This window comes from Pempheris klunzingeri, chromosome 20 (assembly GCF_042242105.1).
Source record: "Pempheris klunzingeri isolate RE-2024b chromosome 20, fPemKlu1.hap1, whole genome shotgun sequence".
Taxonomy (NCBI): Eukaryota; Metazoa; Chordata; class Actinopteri; order Acropomatiformes; family Pempheridae; genus Pempheris; species Pempheris klunzingeri.
Window position 1 is genome coordinate 11971270 of NC_092031.1, and position 27666 is coordinate 11998935.

Below are 27666 nucleotides of genomic sequence, written 5' to 3' on the forward strand. Positions count from 1 at the left end.
ATGTGTTTCAACCACGAATAAAGCGGAACCGACGACTAACTTCGAACATCCACAACGTTACATCCACCTTCCCTCTTCTCCTGAGATTGAAAAGCGAGTAGAAAAGCGAATCGAGGAAATAAAAACAGTTATCAGTATCGCCTGTGTTAAAATCCCATCTTCATTAGTTTTACCGCGTAAAAAATCTCTTAACGTATCCAGGTTTGACCAAACAAGGTTTCAGGTGAATTCCAGGTCCAAACCTGTGTGCTACCTTTGTGTGCTCACCTACATCCAATCAAAACTCATGTCCCGCCTTCTTAATCCACCTGAGCCAATCAAATTAAAGGAATGCAGTGTGGGGGCACACATCAGATTCTGCTCCTGAACTGGTCACAACGCCACCAGGTTTTCCGTTTTTTTTAGCCGGATAAAATGGGCCTCTTCACTATTCCGTCCAAGGTCGATGTGCAACGATTCTTTCCTTTAGCAAACAAACGTTTACAGGTCTCAGTCACACTGTTGTGGAAAATCAAAGGAATCAGCCGGACACCAACTTCAGCAGCCTCGGGGAGTTTTACTAGGTACCACACAGCTTCACCAAGCACTTCAATACCGATATCAATCAGTTCTGATCAACTTCAGAGCTTTTATACTTTAATACTGCGTCACTTAATCAATACGTGTGTATTGCATTGGGCGTGTTCACTTGGTGTGTGTGTGTGTGTGTGTGTGTGTGTGTGTGTGCGTGTGTGGTTATTTTGGTGAGTTGTAAGTGTGTGACATAGTGTGTATGTGGTGTTCTGCTCCTAACTTAAATTATCTCTGTGTGACTCGCGTGCATGTCCTTCTGTTGCTGCACAGTGTGTGTATGGTGTTTTCCTCCTATCTTAGGTAACCTTGCCCTGTCACGAATTTGCTACGACTACTCTTGTGATCCTCGTGTTATCAGACTTATTGTTCCTCCTACATATCCCCCCTGAAATCAGTTACATTCTGTTTCAGCATCCTCGCGACTCTTCTCCAGTGTGTAAGAGTGAAAACCCTGCCGGCTGTCAATCACAGGGAAAGACTCTTATGGCCCCACCCCCGCTGCAGTTTATCATCCTGCACCCTCCAATGGTGACCCACCTCCTGGGTTACACTGAGAATAGTCGAATCCCTAACTCAGTTTAGCATGCTGATCTTATAATGATTAGTGATTGACTGTTTTTATAATTGAATATCTGACTCCAGTAGATATAAACTGTATACATAAACATGATAGCTAACAACAAACAACAGTTAAAAATGCATTAAAGAAACCATGAATCATAACAGATCAGGAGTTAGATATATATCAGGTGTGCATAGCATAATATGTGTTTAGTGTCTGTGCGTATGTCGTTGGCAGTGATCCATCGCTGATCCCTCGTTGGTGACGCAGAGATACATACTGCACGTCACTTGAGATAGTCTGGATACTGATAGAGCTGAGCACACTCTATTAGAGCGAGTGTGTTAACTTCCCCTCGTTCTCAGTTTGGTTCCATCGCTGTTGCAGTTTAGGGGCAGCGTCCGGTGTACACCCCAGTTCTCTTCCTCAATGTTTTATCTTACCAACAGGTGTGTTGATAACATCTTTATAGAAGTTGGTCCGGATGCCTCGATGAGGCCGAAACACTGGCAAAGAGAGGCGCAGAGAGTCAGAACGTTATTGCAGTCAACACTCAGGATCTTCCCCTGGATGAGAGAGAGATGGACGAGACCAGGGCACAAAGTCTGGAATTTTATTTACCGGCTCATTAATCGAGTCCCATTTGAGCCATTTGTAATCCAGTTTCCACAACTGCTCGCCTATACTTCACCCCCAGGACCCACCTTCTAAGGATGGGTATATGTAGGAGGAAAAATAAGTTAAGGTCTGATGGCACAAGGCTCACAAGAGTAGTCGTAGGAAGGTATGGGCAAGGGCAAGGTATGTCATGCACACGAGTTACACAGAGATAATTTAAGTTAGGAGCAGAACACCACATACACACTATGTCACACACATACAACTCACCAGAATAACCATACACACACACACACACACACACACACACACACACCATGTGAGCACGCCCAATGCAATACACACACATAGAGTAAGTGACGCAGTATTGAAGTATAAAAGCCCTGAAGTTCATCAGAACTTTGGAATTGATATTGGGATTGAAGTGCTTTGTGAAGCTGTGTGGCACTTAATAAAATTTCCCCGAGGCTGCTGAAGTTGGTGTCCGGCTTGTATTTGTATTCCACAACAATACCATGCATCTGGTCTGATCTGTTTTTGATATTATATCTCCTGCTATACAAAAGTGTTTACTTGCCGTGTAGAACGAGGACTACTCCCATGTTATATGTCTGTTTTAGTGTATAAATGTTTTTTTTAAACATATTTATCATATCAATGGATCGAGCAGACAGAAATATTAATATAATAATACATTCTTGAGTCTAATATTATATTTATCTTTATATTATATATATTATATTATTATTATATTATCGAAAATGTATGATTCTGCATGAAGATGCTGAATGGGATATTTTACAGTACCATAAGCCTATTCTTATTCTTCCTATGAATTTGCAGATGCATGTGGACTTGTCAAAGCTCTGTTAAAGTCTGAAAGATCAACTCAAAGAAGATTAGCTGCCTCAAAGGTGAACATTCAGCTTAATCTTATAGTGTCATTTGTCTAATTATGTAATTTATGTCAAGACACTTGACTGCCAATTGTACAATATTTATGAGCAATTATTGCAAAAAAAACAACCGCCGATATTGATAATGTTAAATCATAAAAACATGCAGCTTTATGTTTTTCTTAAAAGTTATTATTCTCATTATTTTATTTCAGTTTTGATATTATACCTACTATAATGCTACCTATTACTATAATGGGCCTTCAATCATTTCCAGGTATTCTTACTCCATTCTTAAGAACTTGCTTAAACTGTTTTTAGTTTACACTGAATGTTCATGGGGACAAGGAGTACTCCATGTTCCCAGCTCCAGGTAAAGAGTATAAACCAGTTTAACTGGTTTATAACCAGTTTAACTGGTTTATACTATAGAAGAATTTCAGTTATGATAACTCAGTTGCCACTCCAGTACACATTCTTGTGTGTGTGCCACACACACACACACACACACACAAGATCAATATCAATATGATATTAATCAATATGTAACTGATTATATGTTTCTGCTGTTTTTGTCACTAAAAGATTTGAGTACTTTTTTTGACATTAACATAACCCATTCGATGTGTGCCACACATCTGGGCAGTGGTTATCTTTTTTTTCTTTTCTTTTACGTGACACCAAATGTTTATTCCTTCTGTCTGTCTATAAAGCTGTCTGTCTCTCTTTTTCCTTCTCCCTTTTCCTCTCTTCTCTCCCTCCCGCCCTCCCTCCCTCCCTGCCTCCCTGCCCCAGGCAGTGTGTCTAGTTTCACAGAGCAATTGAAGGTGACAGGGACAGAGAGAGAGGGAGAGGGAGGGAGGGACAGAGGGAGGACACATCACAGTATCGCCTGGGGCTACACAACAGTGGAGGAAGAGCGAGAGATGGAGGGACAAAGAGAAAAGAGAGGAGAGACTCACGAAAGTACTCATAGGGAATTCCATAAACAGGTAATAGAGAAATAAAGTTATACACAAAGAGTTAAAATGTGTGTGAGTGAGTGTGTCACATATGTGTTTGCCTGCAGGTCAGCTGATATTCACTTCTTTTATCACTAGCGGCGTCTCTTTGTGTGCGAGGCCCTTCCACTCTGCTCCCCTCACTCATAATATATGAACGCATTATAGGATCCAGTCAGTAAGAGCAATTATAATGCACTCCAGTTTGTTTTTATTTTAACGACTTGATGAATATTTGTCATGGCATTGTAACCATGGTGACTGCCTCCACCGCCACCGTCTCCCCCTTCCCTCCCCTCGCAGGCCCGCCCACCACCCCTTCCCCATCCCCCCTTCAGCGCTGAAAAAGCAAGGGATGGCGAGCGAGAGAGAGAGAGAGAGGGAGAGAGAGGTGACAGGAATGAACTAACAAGATGCACTAAAAAAATGCATGTCCTGGAGCTACATGAATCTTTGCAGTGAAGCACGCGCCGTCTCTCTCTCTCTCTCTCTCTCTCTCTCTCTCTCTCTCTCTCTCCCTCTCTCTCTCTATCTCTCTCTCTCTCTCTCTCTGTCACACACACACACATTATTGCACTCAGCACATAGGGATCACATAGGTTAAGCCACATTCCAACAACTGGAACACAATAAGATGCAACCATGATTTCTGAATAGAGGAAAAACAAAAGGGTAACCAGCCAGAAAACGGGGTGGGAAGGGAAGGGTGTGTGTGGGGGTTTAATATCATGCTTTTAGATTTAGTTTTTGATTAACCAAGCTCAACTTTGCCTCAATTGCTTTCTTTCTTTCCTACCCATTTCCATGTTCAAAGTACATTTGCTCAAGTGCTCAACAAAAGTACAATTCTGAGGTACTTTTACACAACTATTTCCATTTTATGCTACTTTACACGTTTACAGCACTAAATTTCAGAGTCAAATATCAGATTTTTTTACTCTGTAACATTTATTTGACACATGTTTACTGGTTACTTTGCATATTCAGATTTTACACTATATATACATATGATAATCCTGTAAAATATGAAGAAATGTAAAAGACTAAACTACCCAACACCACATAAAGTAGCTTAAATGAGCTCCACCTCAACCAACTTTACACGTTAACGCACTGCTCATGTTTATGCATTAGTAAAGATAATGTGATAATATGATATATGTAATGATTTATAGCCGTTCTGCATAATGAGCACAAATTTTGATACTTAAAGTGCATTTTTCTGATAATAGGTTTGCACTTTGAGGACTTTTACTTGCAACAGAGTATTTTTATTGAGCGATATTGGTTCTTTGACTTAACTACAGGATCTGAATGCTTCTTCCACCACTGTTCTTACTCCGTTTTACCTTTGAACTTGTCAAGTCCTTTCCTTTCTCCAAGGCACGTCTCGGAGGAAAGTAACAGAGAAAGGGGGGGGGGGAGACAGAGCAATGGGGGCAGCGGGGAAAGAATAGCAGAGTATGAAAGAGAGAGGGAGCGACAGAGAGAAAGGGAGCGCAAAGTCTTGTCAACCGGAAATAAAACAAGCTGGCACCCTCCCCATCCCCAAGCCCCTACACCCACCCCAAAGTCACATACTTCCTCTTCACTCTCTCTATCTCTCTCCTCTGCCTCCCTGCCTCCATCTTCCATCTCTCTCTTCTTCTCTCCCTTCCGCTGCAAAGAGATATATTTAAACCCCGGTTCTACTCTGCTCTCGCTCTTTGACTCTACCATACATACCGTCATACCTGCGTCATTACTTACGCCTCACATCAGACCTTGTGTGTCTATTGCCAAGGGTTTCTGTATGATGCTCCTTTAACCTGCTGTGGGGCCAGACGATGCCTTTGTTTATTGTCCCATAGACTGAAGCCCAGCGTGTTATAGGAGGAGAACAATACGTCTGTGGTCAGGGAACAATACCCAGGTGCTCAGACAGCATTTTTCAGCCCCTGTGTTAAACATCAAGGTGTGATAACTTTACATGCCCGCCTACAGCATCTTAACACCACTTTAGGCCTAAAACACTGGTGCGAACATTAAATAACTCAGTTCATATGAGCATAGATTCAGACAGCCGATTAAGAAAAAGCCGAGCTTAACACAGAGCTGAAACGATTAGTCAAATAATTGATTAGATGACAGACAGAGTATTAACTGGCTACTATTGGCTACTATTTTGATAATTAATTTAATAGTTTCAATCATTTTAAAACAAAAAAACCAAACATTTGCTGGCTCCAGCCTCTCAAATTATTGATAAATTATTCTTACATAATTGTAAACTCAATAGGCTATCTGAGGCTTTTGGACTCATCACCATAAAAAGGTAATTTGACGAAGACATTTTTCAGTATTTCTCTGTGTTTTACTGACCAAATAATTTATCTGTTAAACACAAAATTAGACTATGATGAAAACAGTGCAGCTCAAGCTCAAAGGCAAACTCTGTAACAGAGTCTCTAACTGACACCATTCATGACATGAATTTGGTTTGTTTAGTGTATGTTATTGTTAGTTAAAATAATTGGGCTTTTTGTTTTTGCTGAATGAATTATTAAATCTAATGGAGTTATGTGTTATTACTTATCTTTATTGAACAAATATCTGAGAAATTCAGTAGTGTTGAATGTTATATTACATCAAATTAGATAAAACATTTCAATGAAACAAGTTATTGATGAGCTGAATATTACTCATCTTTACCAAACAAATGTAGTATAAATGTATCATATGTTGTGAGGTGATGTAATGTGATAAATGATACAGATTGTAAAATCAATAATCAATAATGTAATGTATTATTATCTGCCAACATATATTGTTGCTGAATGTTACTACTTATCATTATCTAAAAAATATGTTTTTATTACATTATAATGTCTAAACTTTACTTCAGTGGCTTAACTGGAGAAGAATCAATAAAACAATGTGTTATTAAGGAGTAATTCATTTTTCTAAAAATCTTTTCATGACTAAAAATATCTATTAGCTGAATGCAGTTATTTACAACATGATTATGATATAACACAATGCAATGTAATATAATGTTTGATGTCAAAGTTTTAAAACATCTTTTTAAAGTATCCAAACAAGGCTCAATTAAAATTCGTCCTTACTAGTGTGGACATTGAGTTTAATCTGCTATTATCAGCCGTCTGGTTGCACATGTTATTGTGTAAAAGACTGACACACTTGACTGCCAATTATACTCAATATGTATTTGCAATTTATGGTTAAAATTGAATTCCATCATCTATTTATCGTCTACTATCTCTCTATTATCTGTGCTTTATGCTCTACTCTCTCGGCCTCCCCTCCTCCTCTTGCTGGCATTAAGTTCAAACTTGACACTGATGTTGACTCACTTTGTCACCCCTCGGTGGCTCCCTCTCTCTCTCTCTCTCTCTCTCTCTCTCTCTATCTTTCTCTCTCTCTCTCTCTCTCCATCGCTTGGAGGACAAGAGTGCCCGCAGACGCATTTCTCTCCAGAGCCCCCCCTCTCCCTCTTTCACTCTCTCTCACCCTGTCTAACTCTCTCCATCTCTCTCCTACTCTCTCCTTTACACACACACAGTATTGTCAACAAAGCTGGAGAACAAGGGACGTGGGGGGAACAGGGGAATAAAGGTCCACGGAGGAGGAAAGTAACACACAGGACCCCCGCACCATTTCACCTGGACACTTGGTAAGTTTGCAGAAATCTATTTTTTTGTGTGTGTATGTGCTGATATCACTTCTTAAATGTGGACAAATTAAAAATCAGATGAATACATTGTTATCCCGGGGCTGCTTCGTCCAAATGAATGAAGTTTGACCTTTGACATTGTGCTGCTGCAGTACTTTGTGAGATTTGGCTCAGTATTGGCGTGCCTTTGCATTCCCTTCTGTCTCTGCGAAGATAAATTTTACAAAAAACGGGAATGTAAGATAAGATGAGGACGTGAATAACGTTTTTATTAAGCTCAGACTTAGACATATATTTATTTAAGCAGATATTGATGTTCATGGACATACTCGAGCACTTCATGTCATACTGGAAGTTAAACATGGGCTTGCTTTGCATGTTTTATGGGTGATCTTCTTCATAAAGCTGCTGTGTGTGTGTGTGTGTGTGTGTGTGAGTGCGATGCCAGTTTGTGGCTACACATAAATGCAGTGCCTTTTCATACATGCGTGTGTATGCATGCTCGTGCTCACCAGCAAAGATAGAGCTGAAAGCAAGTAGCATAATAAATGTCATGGCTTTCAGAGTGGGTTCCTAATGTTCCTTAGCTCCCCATGGTATACTAGCATACCAATGTATAACACACACACGTTACGACAGCGAGCATGTAACTAACTCCATTTCTGTCTGTCATCATGAGGCTAATTCACCACAATGCCGACCATGTGTGAACTCATGCGATATGAACCCCTCCTTCTTCTTCTCCTCACCCCCCCCCTCCTCCTCCTCCTCCAGGGGGAAGGATTGCAGGATCGAAAGAGGTAGAGAGGAGCCAAAGGTGACGGTAAATAGGGGCGGACACGGACAGGACAGGACTCCCTTATTTCTCTTCATGGTGGTTTGGACATTCGTAGTATGTATGAGAAGTTAACCATGCTGAACCTGCAGAGCGGCTCAAACTGGAGTGGGCCCAACAACTGGTACCATGACCCCACCGGCGTTCAGACACAACACAGCACAGGTGAGGGGACATTTTCAACGCATGTTAATGCTCACAGATCATCAGTTAAATGTCGCTTTGCACTTGTGGCAACTTCCTGCTAGTCCAAAGCATAAATTTCACATTCTGTCACTCTAAAATGTGCCGCTCCGTGGTAGAAATTTTCTTGACACTCCCACATCTCTTTTGTCACCTTCCTCCCTGCCAGTGTCTGAGGGCTGTCTACTGGACACGGAGGGCAGCATGGGGGGAGAGGCAGGGGGAGGGGGAACGGGCAGAGGGGGAGGAGTCCCCGTGGAGAGGGACGAGGGCGAGGAGTCTCAGCTGAGGCTGCAGCTCAAGAGGAAGCTGCAGAGGAACAGGACCAGCTTCACACAGGAGCAGATCGAGGCTCTGGAGAAAGGTCAGGCCATGCAAGCACGCACGGCGCTCTCATTGCTTTTCAGCCAATCGCCGCCCTCCGTGGGCCAGAGCAGAGTGTGTCATGACGCAGCTTGTCCTGCTGCTTTTTTCCCCTGCCAACACCTTTGTTATTGGATTATAGTGTTTACACCCTTTTTAAAGCTTTTTGGATTAATGGCAGGGGACATAAATGTGAGAAATTACAAACATTACACAAAACAATCAGGGTGTTTAACAGGTGTTGTGTCTGACTGCTGACGCATGAAACATTAGGAATATTTTGGCAGGACTGGATTTTTATCAATTGCTGCAAGGGAGAGCAAGCATTGCCACCCATGATCACTTCCACATTCAAATTATCCAGAATCTTAACTCGGCAAATATTCCTGTTGTGCTCCAAAAAGCCTCTGGCAGTGTGTACAGCAGAGTTTTGATCATGCATCATTACTGTGGTTGTATTATGCAGTGAGATCTGGCCCTCGTAGCCTGATAACCGCTGAGAGGGATCAGAAAGCCACCCTTGACTTGATATGGCTGCAGCGGGCCCTTGAGCTAAATAAGGACGCAATGTCCACTGTGCAGCCGAGTGGAAATGTATCACTGTGGTCACTCTGTGCAAATGACATTAATGAGGTACACTGACCTCAGTGCACGGCCGAGGCACAATAACAATCATGTGTTGACACAGACGCCAATTATAACCACGCCAATTATAACAATTTGTGAGACAGACTTAATTTATGAAGTCATGGCTGTTGTCTTTGTGCAATATGGATTTATTAACCATGTGTTACTAGTGTGAACTTTTCTCTACAGCTTCACAGCAATCTTTTTAGATTATGCACTGAGCAATATATATAGAAAAGTACATTAGCACCCGTGCTACAGCTGATTTATTTGTTTCGTTCTCTCTGTTGGCATTTTATTGACATGCTAAAGTGATGTTAAGCATCATAAGTTCAGACAGTCAGATCTATAAAGACGTCTCAATTACTAGACCTGAAACTGCAGAGTTCATTAGGATGACTCAGACTGTCAGTTGCAGGGTGAGGCGTATTCTCGTTTCAACTTGTCACCAACAAAAATGTCAGCAGTTTGTCAACTATAAATTAACTGCCACAATGAGAAATGATACTCAGATTCAGAGAGTCTCATTGGAATGAACGCGCTGTTATTTTAACAACTACCAAAGAGTAATAATAATACCGATAGTTTTAATCAAATGCTGTGAGACACAACGCCACATTCAGAGTGACAACCAATGAGGATTATTCTTCATACTTAGTCAGCCCAAGTGCTTAGGCAGCTTCTCAACTTGAATCCTTTCATTTTAACTTTCTGCGTGTTCCATAATAATGAATAATTCATACAAAGTGCAACAGATAAATATTTCAAATATGGTTGTAAGGATACATCTTTGCTGCCTGGATTTGTATATTCCATGGCAAAATAATTAGTGATGCTAATCTTAAACAGCAATTACCTGATATTAGGGGTCAATACATGCCAACGTAATAAGATAATCAATAGGTGGCTGAAGTTAATTGTCATTTTAAATCGACATAAAGCTTGAATTTTCTTTTCACATAATAGGACTGATAAACAGATGCAAAATATGTTAATATAACACCACGCAGCATGGGTTATCAGGCAAGCTGCTCTCCAGTAGTCCTGTCAACCTCGATTAAGACTCACACTGTGTGTTTGACATTAGTTAATATCTTCCACAGAGTTTGAAAGGACACATTACCCAGATGTCTTTGCGAGGGAGAGACTGGCAAATAAGATTGATTTACCAGAGGCCAGGATACAGGTAAGGGTCCGCTCCTCATTTTTATAACTCTGAAGCTCATCCTGTACCGTCACGCAGCTTCATTTAAAAAAACACGATAAAGAGGCCTCACAGGACGCTTTGATTGACAGGTGTGGTTCTCTAACCGAAGAGCCAAGTGGAGGAGGGAGGAGAAGCTGCGCAATCAAAGGAGGTCAGGGGGTGTGACTTCCTGCTCACAGAGCCAAGCCCCTCTGACCACTTCCTTCAACACGTCTGTCTATCATCAGCAGCACGGCAGCAGTTCAGGTAAACATTAGCTCACTGCACCACAAGACAGCCACTTGATTTTAGTCATAATTACAATATGTGCGCTCACTCATGCAGCACATCTGCAAGAGTTTACATTTGCTCTGATGCTGCATTCAGCTAATAGATATCTGATGGTTTATATATTTAATGACAGAAATATATAATTACGCTATAATTATAAACCTCGTCTGCTTGACATTTGCAGGCAAGCAAACCATTAGAGTTTCCCCATTAGAGCGCATTTATATTACAACGTGTGTGTGTGTGTGTGTGTGTGTGCGCGCGTGTGTGTGTGTGCGTGTGTTCGTGTGCGTGCGTACTGTGTGTCTCTCTCCAGGGTCCATGTTGAGTCAGGCTGAGTCGTCCCTGCCCAGCTACAGCTCCCTGTCAGTTTTCTCATCTGGAGTCCAGGTTGGACATTCATCATTCATCATTCATCAGCACCCTCCAAACTTTACCAAAGCAGGTCATCGTCACAGAGCACAACCTGTTTATTAACTGCTTTACATCAAGAGTATAAAACACAGAATAATGAAAATAGATATGGAAATAATTAAATACTACTGCAGATACTGATACTACTGATACGACAACTACGTCCAATATTCATAATAATAACATAATGCATTATTCTTCCTATCAAAACTCGAATCACTAACAATTAAAATACTCACAAAAAAAATTATTATTATTATTCAACAATAACACAATATAATACAAGGTAACCTAAATGTAATGAAATGAGGCAGAGGGAAGAAAATCTGGAAATATGTTATATAACAACATAAAATAACAAAAAATCTCCCAAATATTGATTCTGTTTAGGTTTAATTGTGACAAAAATAGCCCATTACTGAGATTACCAATAGGAATTCTTTCTGTAGGTTGTGGAGGTCATACAATTCATTACAATGAATATGTGTTATCGTTTATGTGGCTTTAGACAGAACACCCAGTACCAGGAACTGGAGATGCACTTTAAACATAAAGAATCTGTGGAAATGTCTTTGCAGGCTTCTTGGTTTTTTTTTTTTAAATTAGATGGTTTACAGCATTCAACCATCATTTTTGAAGTGTTACAAAGCTTCTTAATCAAAATAAATTCATAAAGATTGTAACACTATATATTTTTGATGTTTTTCAGATTTTGATATTTTAGGGAAAAACACTTTTCATCCACGTAGCTTTCATCGTACCAAATTATCACCCCAGCCTCAACGGCAACATTAAAACACGCACATTTCTTGTTTAATGTAAATGCTATGACTCCATACAACACTACTCTAGCACCTCCATGTGGTTAAACTGAAACCATGCTGTCTCTACGTCAAGCTGCCATGACAATACATGGCTATATACAACTGTTGAAGAGTTTTTCTCAGATATTTGTCATTTTTCTTTTTTGTTTCACTATTAATCTAACCTAATCTTTCCTCTCCCTCACTCTCTCACGCCAACTCTCAGTCTATTCCTCCCCAGTCGGCCTCCTCTTACTCCTGCATGTTACCTCCATCCCCCTCTGCCCCGCGCAGCTTTGACTCATCGGCGTACTCTTCGCCTCATCTGCAGACTCCGTCCTCGGCCAACTCCAACACCGGTGAGCGTTTCCTAGATAGATATTGGTTTATGTCTGTTATCTCTGACTGTTGCTGAAATGCACAATAAATCAAACTCCTCTGCCGCACACTGACTTACTGTCTCCATTTTGCTTCTCCATTTCCTCCATTCAGGGCTCATATCGCCCGGCGTTTCAGTGCCAGTCCAGGTTCCAGGAGCTGAGCAGCAGAGCATGAGTCATAACCTGGGTCAGTACTGGGCCAGATTACAGTGAACAACAGACAATTGCCGCCAACCGGCAGCACAAAAGAAGAAGAAGAAGAAAAAAAAGGGCATGTAACAAAAAAGTGTCAAGAAAACAATATGGGGACTCACAGGTTTAAAGGAAGCACTGGACTGAGCTATAGAGGGGCCTCAATGAGTTGCAGACCCTAAAATGCATTAAATGTTTACAAATTCAGCCAAGAGCAGCTTTGGTTGCACTTGACAATACTCTTGTCTTACTGGTATTTGCTTAATACTATCAGGTTGCACATTTCTTTGGAAAGCGTGTTAATCATAGGGCTGAAGCCGAGACTATAAATAGGATCAGTTTGAGGTGTGTTTAGGATTAGAATAGAGCCAGGATTAGGATCAGGCTAAAGCCAGGGTTTATGATACACTGTCTGTGGAAATGTAACAAGCAACAGTGACTTTTATCACTTGATATCTGCGAATTAGCATCAAACCCTACAAATATTTTATCTTATTTTACTGTGTTGAACCTTTTGGCTTTCATTACCCAAAAACAAAAAAACAGGGAAGAAGAATATGTTTGCTTTTTTTACACGGAGTAATGATACACTGAGATGTGGTTGGAAGCTCTGCAAAGCCAGTAAGTGGATTTGTTGAGCTTAGATTATTTTGTTACACACATTTTAACAAACGTTATCTATAGAGGTGGCAGGAGACTGCTTGCTTTGAGGTTTGAATTCTAAACAGTTCATAAAGTTAACCTGAAGTCACCACGAGATCTCAGCCCATAAACTTAAGATAAACTTCAATAGTTTATTTTGTGCTCATGTCGGGTTTGTAATTATAATTCTATCATACAGAAATGCTTCAATAGGTGATTGACTTGTACTAAGTAAATGCCAGCAGACGTCTGTGTTGTGAAGTGTGACCACAGTTTCTTGTTACTTGAGCAGCTCAACGATATTGTGATAGCAAGCTTGTTCCCTAAGCATAAGCTGTGTAAGGCTACTGTGAAGATTTTAGACTTGCTTATGGCAATCACTTTTACTAAAACTTTAAAAATGTACCTTAAAAAAGTAAATCCTGCCTAACCTGCCAGCAACATTACACTAATACTGATACTGCTTATTTTTGTACAGACATCTGTGTATGATGAAGATAACTGTGGAATATTGTCAGATATTATTGGAGGGAAGAATGTAGCACGTTGTGGACTAAAATCATCCTCAAAGCACAAATTTCATTTGTTAAAATAAATTATTAGGGATGCACCATACCAACATAGGTATCAGACATAATATGGAAATATTACATATACGTAAATATATAGGTACAGTTATATATATATATGAGTAAATCATCATCAAACAGTTCCATAACAGAATTACTTGGATTGGCAGGGATTTTTTTTGTACATCACTACAATTACAATCAAGCATCCTTACAGGGCAAACAAAAATGAGGCTGCCTTGAAAATGCAAACACTTGCGAGACTGACAATCAAAGCTGGAGGTAGAGGAGATAAAAATAGTAAAAAAAAACTGTGAAATTACTGCAACACTGTCCATACAATAGCAATGACATTATCAACTGTGCATGACCAAAATAAGCCGCTATAGACAATCAGCAACTTGCAGAAATGAATCGAGTATTGTACAAAACCGTTATTGTACTTTGCAGGGTCTTAAGCTCTGCTCACTTTCCTCTGACTATTGGTTTTGTTGATGCATCTCAGTTTAATCTCATATGAAACGTCTTTCAGCTCTTATTTATTTGTCTTTTCACTCGTTCACATAAGTCCTCTGTGTTGTTTCTGTTGTGTGTCGTGTTAGTACTGTATAGCTACCAAGAGTCAACCCTTTTGTGAAGGCCTTGGATCCCTTTAATGCAAATAAAACTGTGTGTAATCAATATAAATTCACAGGTCTTTATTTCTGATGTTGTATTTACATGTTAGAGGACAAAAACAAAATGGGTTGATAGTTTGACATGATAGTGTGCGATGAGATTCTCAGAAAATTATCACCATCAAATGTCAAAACTTTTGTTTTATTTAATTTTTGGACAAATTCAACATGATAACAAAACAATATACATTTTAATGTACATTTTAAACTTCATCAACGATAATTATGATCTCCATGGTGATTTGGCCACACAGAATGTGATAGATTTGGTTTCTCTAAAGCTGCTATAATCAATATATTCATAGCAATAATGGATTACATGGGATTACAAGGGATAAGCACCCAATTCTGTAGTTCTCAGTTTAGTTCTATGGAGCATTTTAACATTTTTTAGGTTGTTTTGGTTTACCAGTCTGCGACTTTACTGTTTTGGTGAAGCACACTTTACGCCAGTCAGAGTCTGGGGTGCTGAGAGAAAACTATCAGTTAGATATAATGATGTCATACTAACCGCTGATTGACATTCATGGTTTTGCATTAATTTGAATGTACAGAATTATTTATATCAACAACTACACCAGTGGGCCCTGCTGAGGAGAGGCAGGTTAACAGATCTGAGAAAGCCAATTGGAAATGACCCCCACACAACAGTGAAAAACGAGAAAGTCATTATGAGGTTCAACTTTTTTATGAACTAGTGGTTCTTATTATGTGTGACTTTTTCCACCCTTGCTGCTCTTTACAGCTGTGGGCAGCTGAGGAAGGTAGGGGGAGGCTCTAAAATCCCATTGCACACTGCCTGTCCAACACCAAACGATAGACTGAGAAAGTTATATGGTTCACCATATCAACGTAAAAGGTGATAATATGTCAATGTTGTGTTCACAGCTTGTTTCCACTGCCCTCAAGTGGCCAAAAAGAGTTAATGAAGTTTAAAATATAATAATAATGGTCAAAAATCTCATGCAAACCTGATAAATCAGCAAAAATTAGGAGTCCAGAAAGTTTCTGTGGTGTAAACTTCCAGAGTTCATGGTTAGAATCAGAGTCCGGTCCCAGCTGCATCTGAGGGTTGGTATGGGGGACTGAGATTATCCAACAGTTAAAACAGTACCCATCAAAGGGACAACAGCATGAATGGGACATATGTCATAATCACTGCCACTCAATGCTGAGCAGCTAAAAGATCTCCATGTTATCCACTGGTCAGCACCATGAAGTGGACATGATGGAAACTGGCCAACCATTAGCAGGGCAGCATTTTGTGCTAATGGCATGGCTCACTTGGTCCCCTGGGGGATGGACAGAAATTAAAGATGGGAGAGGAGGAAGAGGGGGAGGAAGATAGAGAGGGAAGCAGGGAGGGAGGGAGGGGGAAAGATAACACCAGTGATGCTTTGCAGAGAGAATGAACACAGAGACCTACGGACATAATGGGACTGTGAGATGAGATGCACTCCAGCTTGATGCCGTGTCATCAGTTTCCCTCAACTGTATTAGAAGCACTTTGCATTGAATAACTCTGGCAAAATAGTTTTTTGTTGAAATGATAACTACTTTCTGACTACCTTCTACTATGATTAATATAGAAGCAATATTGAAACGAATATATCTGATAAAATTTAAATTTCATTTTGAATTTGTGTCTGGTTTAAGAGAAGATTAAAATTTGATTGAAAAATCGAATAAAAAATTTAGAAGCTCGTTTTCATTGTAATCTTTGAAAATGTACTATTACTGTCAATATTAGAATTAAAGTTAAAACTCCTCTGAAAAATACGTTCCTGTGTACCACAAAGCATAATGGTACTATAATGATTATAAAATCGAATATGAAATGGAGTTTTTATCTCCAGTTGTCAGAGGATGTGTGACCTTCATTTGTAAATGAAACAGCAAACTGGACTTCGTGATTTGAATCCAGATTATGTTAGTGTTTAGGGTTTAGGAAATGTAATTTGTCATGGTTTCATTTTTATAAGGACATCATTTTCATTTTCACAGGCTTCTTTTGTGAAAACCATCAAGCCCTCTGACATCATTCTGACTGATCGATTAACGCATGTTACGTTGCTGGTTCTTGCCCATTGTTACCATGTCTGTCTGCTACACTATTTCTCTATAAAAGTTCTAAAATAAACTTATAGTTATCTGAATCTTTCAATATTCATATTTCAATTTGATATGATTTCATTTTAATATTGTCTGACCTGAGCTTCTGTAAGAATATGAAAACACATCAAAGGTATGTTGCGCTTTAGAGCAATTCAAACAAAACAAACCACGGATGACAGTTTCTTTCAGGGGGCCACAAAAACCAAGAGCAACGCAAACATTTTCTGACACAATCTAATTTTAGACATAAAGGCCATTAAAACACTAGTCATAAACATGATTTTGTAAAAGCGTGACCACTTCTTATTCCAAGAAATCACATTCACTTTAGTTAAAACCCTGTTTAAAGTGATTAGCATTCAAAACGTCAGTAAGATTACATTACTGAGTGTTGCTGAGGGCTTTTAACGTCGACAGTCCGACAACCTGTTGCACAAGAGTGTGGTGGACAGCAGAAGCCAAAAAGCCCCACTGTGGGAGAGAGAGACTCAGACCAGTGTGAAAAAGATTTTGTGGTCGCAGGGCCCAAGATGACTTATAGAAGAGGTTTAATTTTTGCCTATTTAGTCATGAATATTTACTAATAATAGAGTAATAGAGAGGATATGGGCTGTTGCTCTGCAAACTGCTGTGGTTGGAAACTAAACACATTACCATTTTTGATAATGATCTCATTTTTGTGTCGTAGTTCCTCAACAACTGTGATATGTACTAAATAGGACATCTTACCAAAAATAAACTCATCTGACATTTCTTGTTACCTGGGGGCGGACAAAATACACTATATACCAATACCCATGCAATAACCAAGTGATACAAAGGCCTGACCACAATGTTGGACTACCACCTGGGCAAAGTGGGCCCCCAAAAAACCCAAGTTCACTGAGTGTCAGTTGCTCCTTGGTAATCTGATTTCTTGCCCATTTGTCTGAGAATTTGCACTTTCAGCTCTGTTGTAACAACATTATGATTTAAGTATATTATGTTCTATGGTGCTTTTGCTGAATAAAGTTGTGTGACTACAATCTAACTGACCTATAGAAACCCAGAGACCTGCTGTATACTCCACTATAGGAGTACTGTCTGGTTCATGGGTCTCAAATATAGTGTAGGTGCCATCTATGTTGTGCTGTGCGCCCAATAACAAATGCATGGCCCTTAAACAAGTTAATTCAGCCAAGCACTTGGTTTGACATTAATTAATTCATCAAGATCCTCAATCAGGTATGCAGTTGAACCAAAATACAGTAATTCATTATTTCTGTTTGAAGAATTGATTCATATTTAAAGATGTGGATTTACAGAGAGGCCTTCATTAATGACTTAACATTTATAATAGCAGATGGCTGATGATGAATTTGTTGTAATAACCTATCTATAAAGCATTAGTAAGTCACGTATTAACCATTGAGAAAGCCTACAAATCATATTAGAAAGTGGAACCACATTTACTTCTAATCTAATTTAATTTATAGATTGATAAATATCGCACCGGGCAGATGGAGGACCAACTGATGGTGTCTGTGATAAGTGTAAAACCACGTCTCCTATCTTAGTCATTTCATCCTCTCACTTGTCTCAGGACACCGGTGCACGCGGAAAATCCGGAGGATGCGCGTGTTGAGAGCGCACAGAGAAAAGCCACAACCAACGACTGAGTGCGCCTTCAGTGAGGGAGGAACAGACACAGAGAGAGCCGGTCTGATCGATCAGCCCGCCCAGTCCCATGAGAGCTTCAGAGCAGAGACAACGGTGAGCTTTGTTTCACTTCTACGATTTTGGGGATGCTTTGGAGGAAGTTGGAACAATCAGAAGCGAGAAATGTTTTCTCTGTTTTCTCCAAATAATAAGTATTCTGATGATAATGGAGCGGTTTTTTGCAGCAGCTGGGATGGAGTTGGGTCTTCTGATGTGGTTGGTTTTGACCTTAACGGGAAGCACATCAGCAGTGCCGGACCAGTACAGTAGAGCCGTGGTGAGTGTTACAGAGTGGAAGAAAGCCTTTTTACTGAAAATGTGTTTGATTAATTATGTATGTGTTATATTTACTTGGCATCATAATAGTCTTATGTGAAGGATATGCATCACTTTGTTGATTATGTTTTGAGTTTTTGAAAGAAGTGTTTAAAATCCTGTTCATGTCAATCTGATAACAAATATTTAATTGATTTCTACAAACCACTTTGCATACTTACATGCTTGTTTTCTTTTATTCAAATGTGAACAGTTATGGGTCCGTCTTCAGGTTCATACAGACTTTTTCTGATTGATATGAGCAGTGGGTCATAGAAAACAGGACATATTGTAAAGAGTCTGGTGGCTGATGAGGCAGCGTCCGGATCACGAATTGTATAAAAACCAAAAGAAAAGGCATCAAATCCACATTTTTGTTTGTGTGTGTAAACTATTTTATATTCAGGAAAAAGCAGATTTTGGAAAAAACAAATTTAGAAGCCAGACAGCCATACTGGTCATTGTTCTTGCTCGAAGTGTAGTATGTGTTAACACTGCATTTGGTACATTACAATAAGTTGAGAAAAGTTTTCAGTGTCTTTAAATCATGACAAGAAACACAATCTGTGAGCCTCCTATTTCCAGCCCACTCACTCACTTCCTCAAAATATACATACGTTCTGCTAATTTTTGGGAAATTTCACATGAATGAGCATCAGTGTGTCATGGGTATGTTTCACTTCTGTCACCAGGAGAGTCTGCATGGTCTGCATTGTGTGTGATGCTGCTGGTGTCTGGGGCAACTGACTATTTCAAAGAATTTGCAGTCAAAAATAATGAAATGAAACAACCAGAAGAACTGATTTTCAGGAAGTAGTATAGTATAGAAGTATAAGAACTCCTTATTTGTTTTTGTGGAAAATGAAATATATGGACTGAGTAAACTACTTGAGGTGGACATTTTTTTGCAGTGTCAAACCCAGCGAAAAACTGTTGATGAGTGAGCCAACACCTTTTCCTTTCAACTGCAAGAACCGCGTAGTGCAAGAGGAAAAGGCGGGTGTCAAAAATCACTTTAGAGAAACATATGTAAGAAACACACAGACCAGATCAGATTTATCAGCTCACATCACCTAAATTCTCCACTGAATAGATTTTGCCTGTATGCAAATGTCAACTGTGTTCTGCCTTTACTCCATCAAACAAGTTACTCAACAGGGACAGGATCATATAATATTAATGAGAATAAAATGGCTGACAGGGACATCCTGGATCTGATTTATAGTAATAAGTAGAGCAGTGTATCAAATAACCTGCATGACATCAGCATAAGCATCTACCAATAATCTTTAGGTTGACCCTTGTAAGAGATAGCTTTGTTGGTTCATTGTGAATAGGAGCTTGTTAATGGTGCATCAACTGAGAAGGAATTCATCACCAAAGGAAATAAATAACGTGTTTCATTTAACTTTCTGTGCTGTTGTAATAATGTTTGTCGAAACAACAGTTTGCCAAATTTCTTCTGCTTTTCTTGTTCTCTGTGCAGGATTGGTTGAGCAGGTATGGCTACCTCTCTCCTCCCGACCTGCGCACGAGTAAACTGCAGACCAAAGACGGGATTGAGAAAGCCATTCGTGTCATGCAGAGATTCGGCGGGGTCCCGGAAACCGGGATGCTTGGTAACAACCTCTTAACTTGGACAATACATTATGTGGATATTAGATTTCACATGTCCGAGGTCTCAGACGTCTTGTAATTTGCTCTTAAGTTTCTGTATACACTGTGATTAACTTCTATTCCAGACAATGAAACCCTCAAACTCATGGCCACACCACGATGCTCCCTCCCTGATATTGTTGGAAGTGAGGACATGCTGAGGAGGAGGAGGAGGAGGAGGAAGAGATACGCCCTGTCAGGGCTTAAGTGGCATAAGACAGACCTCACATGGAGGTGTGTTTCCTGTCATGTGACATTGCGGCTTTATGTCTTCCCTGTATGAATCATCGGGGGGTTTGGGGAAGTGACTTGGCTGTTTTCTTTCTTTACTAGTGAGATCAGCACTTTTCAGTAAAAGAGGATTCATCTTTGGAGAAATTAGAAATATTAATTATAGCATCTTTCGTCAACAAGGGAATTCACAGTGCTTTATATAAGGCACAGACAGCATTAAGAAAAGAAACACAAGGAAATATACAAAACACAGAATTGAAAAGAGTAAAATAAAGTATGGCTTTCCTCCCTCGTCTGTGGCCATTAGCCCTGAGCCAATTTCTTCCTTCTGAAGACGTAAAACTTTGGGTCACAAACAGATAATTTCACTTTCAGGAAAGGCTCGATAAACAGCTGGGCATTGTAGTTTTTAGTAAAAGTTACTCAAACTGTAGTAAATAAATTTTTGAGGGACTATTTTCAGCTGAGGATTAATACACAGCAATGGGACGGTGTGTTCAGGATTGAAAAAAAAAAACTACAATGCCCATGTTCATAGCAATGAAATGAACATGATGTGTTTTTACTAGTCCTTGGACACTAATGCAGATCTGTGGCACAGAGGAATAATCTATATCAGGTCTCCACTACACAGCCAGTACTTGTCAGAGGGACATTTTAATTGCAGGTTTTGATTTTGTCTTTGGTTTTATTGACAATAAGAAAAATAGACAGTAGAATATTAGCAAACGTATCCTGACTCAGCCTGTATGAACTTTTTAAAATCATTAATCACATAGCATTTGGTAATAAACAAAACAGAAAATTAATTACAAAGTGTAAAACTAAAACTAAAATTTCCCAGACAATCCACAGTGAACATATTTAGAGGATAATTCAAACATAACAGTGAACAACTTAAAATAGAATACCGCATCTATTCTTGTCTGCAGTGTTCACAGCTACCCATCGCCCTCCCTCTCTCCCCGCTTGCCTAACAATTTGGTGGACAACATCCTGACTCACGCCTTAAAAGCCTGGAGCGACGTGGCCCCCTTGAATTTCCGTTGGTTGCGGAGTGACAGCAGGGGGGCGGCAGCTGGAGGGGACATCAGAGTGTCTTTTTCCCGGTTGCTTCACAACGACGGGTACCCTTTTGACGGGCAGGGTGGCACCCTGGCCCACGCCTTCTTCCCCGGCCTTCAGGAAGTGGCGGGTGACACACACTTTGATGACCACGAGATCTGGAGCTATGGAGGTATTTACCGATTGAAATCATGATGATTGAAGGCTAGAAGGCCTGTTCTCAAGATAAGTCCAACCTATAAAATAATGAAAAGGTGATGTATAGTAATTTGGTGGACAAAAAGAAAAAGATGTCTGTCTATTCAGTGTCATCAAACCCCCAATTAATGGGTGTTTATGTAATCCAGCAACACTTTTGCTTCACACTTCCTCAGGTGACAGTGGTAGCACAGACTTGTTCACAGTTGCAGTGCACGAGTTTGGCCATGCACTGGGCCTGTCCCATTCCTCCTCCGATCCGTCCATCATGAGGCCGTACTACCAGGGTCCCGTGGGGGCCATTCCCAGCTTCCGGCTGGCGCTGGACGACAGGCTGGCCATCCAGCAGCTTTATGGTCAGTAACCAGTCTGACAGACTATATTCTGGATCAGAGCACATCTCAAACTCATGCCTGTGATATTCATTACATCCCACTTAGAGTATGTGTTGATATGTGGTGTTATTCATGTCTGTTTGTGTTAGTCTGACCCTCATTTTAGTTTAAGGATGAAACTTGAGGAAGCAGTGGGATAAACATGAACTCCTGTGTGGGCTTTTGAATGGCTCACAGTTGCACACGATACTGTCCTCCAACTGCTTTATTTTATGGTTTTATTTTGGTTAAACTGTTGAGCCCTAGCCTCTATTTTGGGCCTCTGCTCGAAAATTACATGCCCAAAGTTAATAGAATAGAATAGAATGCCTTCATTGTCTTTGCACACAGGATACGATACATACAACAAAATGTGGGCTTTCACTTTAAGGTGCATGACAAACATACAATATACAGTATATACAACAGAAACAGACGTCGAGCTACTTCGCAAATGTAAAATCTAAATATAGACTATGTACAGAGCATATAAGAGAAATGTAAGACAATTCACAGTGTTAAAACAGCATGACGATGATGTGGGTCAGGGGGAAACAGGTGTGTTATGTGTGAGGTTGGTGCATGTGAGAGTTCAGTGTTGTTATTGCTTTAGGGAAAAAAATGATAGGACATATCATACATGATGAGTGTGCTGCTGACCACTGTGTTTTAAAAGACTAGCCTGCAGAGCCCAATTGGGCTCAGCTCAGGTTCAACAGGTTACTAAGATTACTGACATGGAATTAACCCATGAGGTACACATGCAAAAGGTGACATGGAGACAAAACTTAATCTGCAAGTTCATAAAATGTGCAGAAACAAGAGAGAGAGTGTGTAGCCAGGTAGTTGCTGCCTGCTCGGAAGTGGTGTGAAGTTCGACCTGTTAGCATACTAACATTTACTACTTTCACTTAATACAGTGCAGCTGAGGCTGATGGGAATGTCATTAGTTTGCAGTGATCTGGTCATAAAGTGTTACTCAAATAAACTATCTGAATAAGCTCTGAATATTTGTACCAAATTTCACAGCAATCCATCAAATAGTTGTTGATATATTTCAGAGTTTCCTTTTGGGGAGCTATTGAGGTTTAAAATGCTTTGTGTCCATTAAAACATGACCACTGATGGTTTGTGGTAGGCTGTGAAAAAATGAATTGAAGTCATCCACAACTTGTAGAAAATCAAATATTTTCAGAGTAGCACTAATGTGTGCACAGGTGCACTCATGCACAGGAGATTAACAGTTTCCTTCCACGTCTTAAAAACAAAGCGTGTGCATCCTGTTTTTCAAGCCTCTTCAATGATGTCTGCTGTCATCTTTCTGTTGCAGGTGTGAGGGATGGCGGGCCGACGGGTGGTGTTGATCCTGGCCTCCCACGTCTGCCCAGTCCACCTCCTGCAAGACCAACACAGCCGTGAGTACGGCCAGAGGAAAGAATAAAAAAACTACTGCACACCCACCCAGACAACAAGCACTTATTTATATATATCATTTGCATTTACAATCTATGAATATCCTGCCCATGGACTCACTTTATCAGCAGGCAAATGGGTGATAATGAGTAATTTAAGAGCAGTGGATGCAGATAAAAGCCTTCTGGTCAATTCTTACAGTGACAGTGTTTGGTGTTGTAGCACCCTCTTGTGTTTTTTTTATCAAACTTCATCCTATAAAATGTAGTTTTGACTTCACTTTTTTCTGTTGTAGTTCTGAACCTTCCTTCCATGAACGCTGTCAGGGAGGCTTTGATGCAGTGGCAAATATCAGGGGAGAGGTCTTCTTTTTCAAAGGTACATTTCCCCAAATAAAATGTACCTAGAAATCACCAAAATGTATTGCTTTTCCTTTATTCTGTGTCTGAATATACAGCGAGACATGTTGTCATGCTGCTGTTACGTTCGCTCTCTTTTCTTGGAAAGGTGCACACTTCTGGAGAACGAAGCGAGACGGATCTTTAGTGTCACTCCGTCCGGCTCAGATCAAAAACTTCTGGATCGGCCTTCCACCAGGCATGAACAAGATTGACGCTGTGTATGAGAGGAAGAGCGACAGCAGCATCATCTTCTTTATAGGTGAGAAACACAATCTCGCACTTACGTGTTACTCTGGTAAATCTAATTTTGGCAATGGCCCTTTTGAGTCAGAGCAGAAGGTGTGAACTTAGTTGACTCTTCTCACGTCTTTGTTTGATGTTATTTTTTCATTTAGCTAATAACCGCAAGGCAGCAGGAATACTAGAATAAACAGGTTTTATATATATTGAAATACAGTTGTTCTTTGCTTTAAGGCCACTGGCACAGACAAACATGATTGTCATTATGCTGTCAACTTTTATTGTTTTAAGTAATTCGATTCAGTTTGGCCTAAATATACACAAAAGAAACCAAGAAAAGAAGGAAACCAAACCAAAAAACACAGATTCAAGCTGTCTGATGCAGAGCGAGAGTTGTTATTCAAGCTGATATGGACATCTTCTAGAAAAGTCATTAAATTTCCTAAAATCTTAAAGTTTGCCCTTCAAACCTGATTCTTTCAATGTGGAAGATAAGTCATTTAGCCAGTGTTGTACTGAAGGAGGGTCTGGTGTTTTTCCAGTGTTGTATATATTGTTATAACGTTATAAATCATCGTAGGACAGGAAATGAAAGCTATGTACAAAAGCAGTGTGTGTTCTTTTACCTGTCATCCTGCCATGTTTTCAATAATCAACATGTTAACAAAACTAATGAATAAAATGAAAATAAACCACTGAAACATCAGCTGTTCATTATAATTTTAATTTTCATTTAATTTTTCACAAACTTCTAACCAGCACAAACACATTAATAAATCTTCTCTCTCACACTGTCCAGGATCTCAGTACTGGGTCTTCAAGGACACGGTGGCTATGAGCGGTTACCCTCGGCCCATCTCTGAATGGGGCATGAGGACAAAGAGCAGGGTGCTGGTAGAGAAGGTGGAGGCAGCCTTCATCTGGGCCCACAACGGCAAGACCTACCTGTTCAGTGGTGGGCAGTTTTGGAGGTTTGACGAGAGCCGTGGGGGCGAACAGGTGACCTGGCAGCCGGAGCAGGGCTACCCACGGGACAACAGCCTCTGGGCAGGGGTACCCTCCAACATGGATGACATCATCAGCTGGGGAGAAGGTAACATTGCGTTCAGAGGCGTAAATATGTGATGGGTTTCACACACCTGTGCTAGATGAATAAACAAAATCACTGAGGAGGTTATTTTAGGGTGATGGCATTTTTCAAAACTCGTGCACAAGCTGCTGTAGGACATGAAGTGGACAAGAACTGATCAGCTTATCATACAATCAAACATAAAAACCACTCTTAAGCTAATTGGGTGACTTGTGACTGATGGTGCACCAAATGACTACATAGGGCAGGTTTGTGCACAGGGAATTACAGCATCAAAATTAATTCATAATATTTTTTATTTGTTAGTGGTGAAAGAAATATTCAGATTTTCCAACTAAAAGGGAACCTTGTGGAGTGTTTGACCTCTAATAGTGCCATGGAGCAATGCTTTTAAAAGTGCCATGCAAAAGTAACATTATCTATAGCTGTGAGATAGATGTAGTAGTCTACAAAGTACAATATTTCCTCCTGAATTATAGTGGAGTTGAAGTACAAACTTGCAGAAAATAGAAATATGTAAGTGTTTTGCTGAATGAGGCTGCTTTAGTGTGACATCTCTATTCTAGTGTCTAGTTAATATGCTGGTGTTTTCTTCATTATGTGATGACAAAACAAGGGAGTGACCGTAACACTGCTGCTCCTCTTCAGGAGATGCGTACTTCTTCAAGGATAACCTGTACTGGGTGCTGAAGAGTGGAGGACTGAACCAAGAGGTTGTCACTCCTAAATCCATCGCTGTGGACTGGCTCAGATGTCCAGCTCCGCCGGCAGCCTCCACTCCTCCGACCCCAAAGGAGTGCAGCTGTGACTTAAGGGGATCATCTTCATTTCTTCAAAGCAGCTGGCTCCTCCTCATCTCTGTTATGTTGGCAATTAATGAGTTCATTAGAAAATAGATACCTGCTTTTGGAATATTCTATAATGTGTGTTCAAAACCAAGATGCTGTTTTTGTACTACAGTACTGTAGTGTACTACAGTGTAGTACTACTGTACTACACTCCACAGGAGGGTAAATGAGGCTCTGCACATCCACATACACTCACAGTACATTAAAACCCACAAACTGGTTTCAGATTACATAGTGTCATAAAAAGCCTCCGTTAAACAACCACCTTATACTGAAACAGAAGGCCGATGTGACAGTAAATACTTCAGATAATAATTAACTGTTTAAAGGACAAGAGGAATTTTGACCGATTAATAATATCAGTTAAAATATATTACTGTTGTATGCACAGTGCTTGCATAAAGTATAGAAGCAATATAAGGCAGCAAAGGCACTGTGTTGGTTAACACATGAGTTAAATGAACACATGAACAGTGGACAAATTCAGCAGTAGATGGAGCTCTCCGCCCTGAACAGTGCGGACTACTTCAGGAGACAAACATAATCTTTCCAAGCGTGCAGAAACAAACCTACAAACGCTGGCCTGTCACTGGAAAGAAACAAGGCCACAGGTCTGTGAGAGAAGACCTCCACTACGGTTGGAGGAACGTCCCGTGGCTCATGGCTGCGGGTTTTTTGCGAGTGGAAAAGATCCACCTCCGCTCTCCTGAACAATGTTTGAATAGGTGTGGGATTCAGCCTCCACCTGAGTTTGTTTGTTCTGGCTACCTATTTACTTAATACTATTTTTAGATAGAGAGACCATAATCCGCTGTTTCTACGCATCTCCACTGCTGATCATGATTATAGTGAATGCTCTGTGTCCCAGAAACTCCTGATTTACAAATTAAGCTCTGAATATAATCATCAAAATGTTTTACTAAGGCTATAACTAAAAATCCATTCTGTATTTGATTTTTGGGTGTCAGCTGCCTCTTAGATCTGTAAATTTAGTAAAATCTTGGGACACAGGGTGCTGTTGAGGCAAAACAAAGTAAGTGAGTGCATTGAGCACATTAGACAACGTCTGGAAACTGGCTGTTAAAACTAAACAAAATTAAACAAAACAATTATGAAAAAATATAGGAACATAGGAACAAACAAACTCAGATGAGTGGAGGCTGAATCCCTAGTAAAAAGTTGTGGCACAGGTTCAGGAAAGCAGAGGTGGATCTGTTCAGCTCCGTTCTGCTGTCTGAGGTAAACTTGACAACAGCTGTACGTCTCCATCCTAAACTTTCCAGTGACAGACCAGCGTTTGTGGGTTTGTCTCTGTGCGTTTGGAAAGGTTATGTTTGTCTCCTGAAGTAATCCACACTGTTCAGGGCGGAGAGCTCCATCTACTGCTGCCTCTGACACAGAGAAAAGGTCCACTGTTCAGAGCTGCTGTTTAGAAAGGAGCACAGATCCACATCTCATGTGTTCATTTAACTCATGTGTTAATCAACACTGCACTTTTTCTGCTTTATATTGTTTAACTGGCGGTAAAAATTCT

General features: G+C 40.2%; 1 protein-coding gene across 2 annotated transcripts; it reads left to right on the forward strand.

Annotated features, from left to right (window-relative positions):
• Positions 1 to 8217: 8217 nt before the first annotated feature.
• mmp25b (matrix metallopeptidase 25b) lies at positions 8218 to 26389 on the forward strand. Of its 2 annotated transcripts, XM_070852087.1 has the most exons (16): positions 8218 to 8323; positions 8511 to 8705; positions 10435 to 10517; positions 10628 to 10784; positions 11125 to 11198; positions 12252 to 12384; positions 18484 to 18575; positions 20100 to 20232; positions 20356 to 20503; positions 21436 to 21740; positions 21943 to 22122; positions 23471 to 23555; positions 23849 to 23931; positions 24061 to 24213; positions 24994 to 25287; positions 25933 to 26389. In XM_070852087.1, exons 1-16 carry the CDS (start codon positions 8218 to 8220, stop codon positions 26178 to 26180), a joined length of 2469 nt encoding a protein of 822 aa, XP_070708188.1. In that variant the 3' UTR covers positions 26181 to 26389. The 2 variants fall into 2 exon arrangements, with proteins under 2 accessions (XP_070708188.1, XP_070708189.1); XM_070852088.1 differs by lacking the exons at positions 18484 to 18575; positions 20100 to 20232; positions 20356 to 20503; ... (5 more) ...; positions 24994 to 25287; positions 25933 to 26389 and adding an exon at positions 12518 to 12618.
• Positions 26390 to 27666: the final 1277 nt, after the last annotated feature.

Bases quoted from the DNA above. Each gene is read 5' to 3' on its own strand.
- mmp25b (XM_070852087.1), top strand. From the start codon at position 8,218: ATGTATGAGAAGTTAACCATGCTGAACCTGCAGAGCGGCTCAAACTGG. The intron at 8,324-8,510 runs GTGAGGGGACAT...CCTCCCTGCCAG, and splicing joins TCAGACACAACACAGCACAG to TGTCTGAGGGCTGTCTACTG. The intron at 10,518-10,627 runs GTAAGGGTCCGC...TTTGATTGACAG, and splicing joins TACCAGAGGCCAGGATACAG to GTGTGGTTCTCTAACCGAAG.